Source organism: Tupaia chinensis, unplaced genomic scaffold, assembly GCF_000334495.1.
Source record: "Tupaia chinensis unplaced genomic scaffold, TupChi_1.0 Scaffold000477_1, whole genome shotgun sequence".
Lineage (NCBI taxonomy): Eukaryota > Metazoa > Chordata > Mammalia > Scandentia > Tupaiidae > Tupaia > Tupaia belangeri.
Genome location: NW_006159986.1, coordinates 3,387,846 through 3,392,966, shown reverse-complemented (window position 1 = coordinate 3,392,966; position 5,121 = coordinate 3,387,846). Strand labels below are relative to the sequence as shown.

The 5,121-nt window shown below is 47.6% G+C and overlaps 1 protein-coding gene across 2 annotated transcripts in view; it reads right to left on the bottom strand.

The window, feature by feature from the left end:
- ODAD4 (outer dynein arm docking complex subunit 4) overlaps positions 1-760 on the bottom strand; it is a 28,155-nt gene extending 27,395 nt beyond the window's left edge. For both annotated transcript variants that reach the window (XM_006155997.2, XM_006155998.3), the window contains exon 1: positions 556-760. In XM_006155997.2, coding sequence (XP_006156059.1) covers positions 556-669 — 114 coding nt within the window. In that variant the 5' untranslated portion in view covers positions 670-760. The remainder of the gene's footprint in view (positions 1-555) is intronic.
- Between the last annotated feature and the right edge of the window lie 4,361 nt (positions 761-5,121).

Genomic DNA, 5,121 nt, shown 5'->3' with positions numbered 1-5,121 from the left:
CCTTCTCCTCCATTCTCCTCTCGGGATCTTGGGCACGCACGCACACGCGCTGGGTGTGAGTTTAAGCCACTGGGTCCGGGACTCAAACCGCGGTCGACCACATGGGAGTCCAGTGACATACCCATTATGCTAACTGCTGGTCCCACTGACAGTGGTTTGAGTCCTGGACCTGGTGGCTTGACAATCACACTGGGCACATGTGCATGCGTGCCCAAAATCCCCAAAGGAGAATGGAGGAGAAGGTTCTGCAGCATGGCCATCCCCCTCTGGGAGTGATTTCTCACGTTCCCTCTCACTGCGGCGAGTCACACGCCTTATGACAAAAACATTACACACACACAAAAAAAGTAGAGGAAGAAATTACTGATAATGTAGAGGACGAGAACCCAAGTAGGAATTGGTAGAAAGTGACCAAGCGCAAGGCTTATTGGTGACAACGTGCTATCGATCAGGAGTCAGTGAGTAAGGCAAACCATAGGGTTCTCCAGGCATCATCAGAGCTCAGTGTCACCAGTCACGGAAAGTGGTGACCGGTGATGGATGGATGCGACTCACGTTGCTGAAGCTCTGGGCTGCTTTAGAGAACTCCCCGCACAGATAGAGCCGCTCGCCCTCTGCCATGTAAGAGGGAAAGGTACTTCGCAAGGTATCGACTTCGGGGTCCGACATGGTGACCAGATCTGGAGACGCTCAGGCGGTGAAAGGGAGGAAAAAATGCCGGACCGCCTCCTTCTGCCTTGTGGTTGCCTGTCTCTTAGCAACCGGGAGACGTAGAATAACTTCCGGTCCCGCTGCCGTCTCGAGGGATGTCTGGTCCCGGGAGTTTGCGCATGCGCTGGTGCAGCGGCGCACTGGGTTGGGGCGTGATGAACGCGTGGCTGGCGGCTGTCTAGCGGTCGCGTTTCCTCCCAGTGTTTGCTGTTACATGCACCATCTGTTTTTCCTGGAGTTGCCACTGGAAGGGCGCCTGTGCAATGCCGCCAAGAAAACAGAAAGAGGGGTGCAGGCAAAATTCCAAATAGGGATAAGGCCGACGTGGCAAGGTTATGTACCCCGCGTGGCGCCGTTAGGGAGAGAGATCACTGGGCTTAGATTCAGAGTACTTGGGCCGTCTTCACACTTGTCACTTCCTAACTGCGTGATCCCGAGCGAGGCATGTAAGGACGCTGAGCCTTGAGTGTTTCCACCTGCCACATGGACATAAAAATAATAGAACTTGGGACCAGCAGTTAGCGTAATGGCTATGTCGCTGGACTCCCACGCAGTTGACTGCGGTTCGTGTCCTGGACCCGGTGGCTTAAAACTCACACCGAGCGCGTGTGCGTGCGTGCCCAAGATCTCCGAGAGGAGAATGGAGAAGGGATTGCGGCTTGACCATCCCCCCTGGGGGGGAGGATTTCTTAATTTCTGTCTCTGTCTGTCTCTGTCTGGCGAGCGCACACGCCCTATAGCAAAAACCTATCCAAGAAATAAATAAATAAAATAATAGAACTTCAGGGATGTGAGGATTTGCATGAAACTATATGGAAAAATACCGTTGGGTTTAACGTTTAATTTAACACGTTGATGGAGCAGCTGCTAGTAGCACCCTAGACCAAGGCCTATCCTGATGTCCTTCCTCATACCTCTACTACTACCACCACCAAAGAAAAGTGGACGAGGTATTTCTGGGTTTCCTCAATGTCTGTGCAGCTCTATTAACTCTCTCTCTCCTTCTGACTCAGGACTAGCAGTTGGTGTAATGGCTATGTCGCTGGACTCCCATGTAGTTGACCGCGGTTCATTGCGTGCCTAAGATCCTGAGAGGAGAATAGAGGAGAAGGCATTGTGGTGTGGCTATCCCCCCTGGGGGATGATTTTCTTGCTTTCTTTCTGTCTCTCTCTGTCCTGGTGAGCCCAAGCGCCCTATAGCAAAAAACTTCTAAAAAAAAAAAAAAGAATTATTTATTTAACTTTATTTATTATTATTATTTTATTTTTAAGAGAGATTTTTGCTATAGGATACGTGCGCTTGATGGAGAGACAGAAAGAAACAGAGTCAGAAAGCGAGAAATCACCCCCAAGGGGACGGCCATGCCACAACCCCTTCTCCTCCATTTTCCTCTTGGGATTTTGAGCATGCATGCACATGTACCCAGTGTGAGTTTTAAACCTCCAGGTCTGGGACTTGAAACACATGGGAATCCAGTGATGTAACCATTACATCATCTGCTGGTCCCTATTATTATTATTTTAGCTTGACAGAGAGAGAGAGAAAGTGAGAAAGCAAGCTGCCAGGTTGGCCACGTGGGAGTCCTGTGCACTGTAACCACCTGCTGGCCTCTGCAGTATCTTTCTGAGTCCCCTTGGTTCACCTTTTCGCCCTTCTTCCTAACACAGCACTCAAAAGATTCTTTGAAAATGCACATCAGGAGAGGGGGTTGACAGGCCCTGTGGTGGTTAAAGACACTGGACTCCCACATGGCTGACTGTGGTTTGAGTCCTGGACCTAGTGGACCTGGTGGCTTGCTTTTTCACTTTCTCTCTCTCTCTCATTCTGCCCCTCTCTGGTCAAATTAAAAATAAGTAAATAGGTGGGAGCCAGCAGTTAGCATAATGGCTATGTCACTGGATTCCCACGTAGTTGATCGCGGTTCGCATCCCAGACCCGGTGGCTTAAAATTCACGCCAGGCGCGTGTGCGTGCGTGCCCAAGATCCCGAGAGAAGAATGGAGAAGGGATTGCGGCGTGACCATCCCCCCTGGGGGGTGATTTCTCGCTTTCTGTCTCTATGTCTCTCTCTGTCTGTCTGGCAAGCGCACACATCCTATAGCGAAAATCTCTCCAAAAAAAGAAAAGTAAATAGGGGCCGGCAAGTGGCATGGTGGTTAAGGGCACTGGACTCCCACATGGCTGACCACAGTTCAAGTTTCAGGCCTGGTGGCTTGCTGTCTTACTTTCTCTCTCTCTCTCTCGCCATGTACCTCTCTAGTCAAAATTAAATAAGTAAATAAATAAAGTTAAATAAAATAATTCTTTTAAAAAAATGAAAATGAAAATCAGAGGAGGGGGCCAGCAAGTGGCATGGTGGTAAGGGCGCTGGACACCCACATGGCTAACCATGGCTTGAGTCCCAGATCTGGTGGCTTTGCTTTCTCACTTTCTCTCTTTCTCTCTCATTCTGCCCCTCTCTGGTCAACTTTAAAAAAATTCTTTTTCTAATGAATTATTTTATTTAACTTTATTTATTTTAGTTCGACAAGAAAGGGACAAAGAGAGAGAGAGAAAGAAAGTGAGAAAGCAAGCTGCCAGGTCTGGGACTTGAACTGCAGTTGCTATGTGGGAGTCCAGTTCCCTTAACCACCATACTACCAGTTGGCCCTTCAAAAGAATATCTTTTAAAAATATGCAAATCAGATCATGTTACTGCTCTGTTGTAAACTCTGCAGTGATTCCTCTCTTCGCTTAGAATGAAAGCTCCTCTCCCCATAATCCCTGTGCTCCAGCCCCCTGGACTCATTACTGCTCCTTGAACAGGAAAACATCAGACTTTTTCTTCCTTAGGACTTTTGCTCTGCCTGTTCCCTCTGCCTGGAATGCTGCCCTCAGCCACTCAGCTGGCTCTCTCCCCTCCTTCATGTATTTGCTCAAATTTCTCCTTTGCAGGGAGCGCTACCCATGCAAACTACTAGCTCTCCACTTCTGCTTTGGAAATTCCTGCTTCTCTTACTCTGTTCTGTTTTTTTCTTTTTTTAGTTTTTGCAGTAGGGTGTATGCATTTGCCAGAGAGGAATGAGAGAGATAAAGAGAGAGAGAGAGGGAGAGAGAGAAAGTGAGAAATCACCCCCAAGAGGGGATTGCCCTGTTGCAATTCCTTCTCCGCCAGTCTCTCTTGAGATTTTGGGCACACGCACCCCACGTGGTTTTCAAGCCACCAGGTCCAGGATTCAAACTGTGCAGTCAGTCCTGTGGCATCCAGCTGCCTTAACCACCACACCACCAGCTGACCCCAAAGGTGAGCATCTTTACTTATTACATTCGTTTGTTTCTCCAGTGCTTGGAATAATTCCTGGCACATTGAAGGTACTCAGGAAATACGTATTGAATGGAAGAACCACTCTCTGGTCTTTGGTGGTAATCACTTCCTTGCTTTTCTTTGTACTTTTCCCACCTGTGTGTCCATTCCAAATAATACAATTTAGGATTTTTAAAAATTATTTTATTTAACTTTATTTAGTTAGTTAGTTAGTTTTTAATTTGACCAGAGTGTGAGAGAGAGAGAGAGAGGGAGAGAGAGAGAAGGAAAGTAAGAAAGCAAGAGGCCAGCTCTGGGATTCATATGGCACTTAGCCATGTGGGAGTCCAGCGTCCTTAACCACCACACCACCTGCCAGTGCCAGTACAATATAGTTTTGCTTAGCTTATTATTTTTTTCTTTTTTTAGAGAGGTTTTTGCTTTTGGGCGTGTGGGCTCGCCAGAGAAATAGAGAGACAGAAAGCAAGAAATCACACCCAAGGGGGGTACGGCCATGCCACAATCCCTTCTGCCCTCTCTTTTCAGGATTTTGGGCATGCACACACATGCTCCGGGCATGAGGTCTGGGACTCGAGCCACAGTTGGCTATATAGGAGTCCAGCGATGTAACCATTTGCTGGCTCCAATAAAATTATTCTTTTTCTTAGAGAGAGATTTTGCTATAAGGCATGTGTGCTCTCTAGAGAGATAGAAAGCGAGAAACCACCCCTTGGGGGGATGGCCATGCCACAATCCCTTCTCCTCCATTCTCCTCCCGGGATCTTGGGCACGCATGCACATGCACTGGGCATGAGTTTAAAGCCTCCAGATCTGGGACTGGAACCACAGTCAACCATGTGGAAGTCCGGCAATGTAATCGTTATGCCATCTGGTGGTCTCAGTAGAATAATTCTTAAAAGAGAAAAGAAAGGGAGAGATAAGAGGCAAAAATCGTTATATAAACAAGTGAAGGGCAAGTGATTTGTGTGCGGGATAGTCTGTGCAGGCGCTTCCTGAAAGAAGAGGAATTTCACAGCCGCACTCCTGATGGGGAAGAGTACTGCAGTTTAAATTATTTATTTAATTTTATTTCTTCTTCTTCTTCTTATTCTTTAATTTGACCAGAG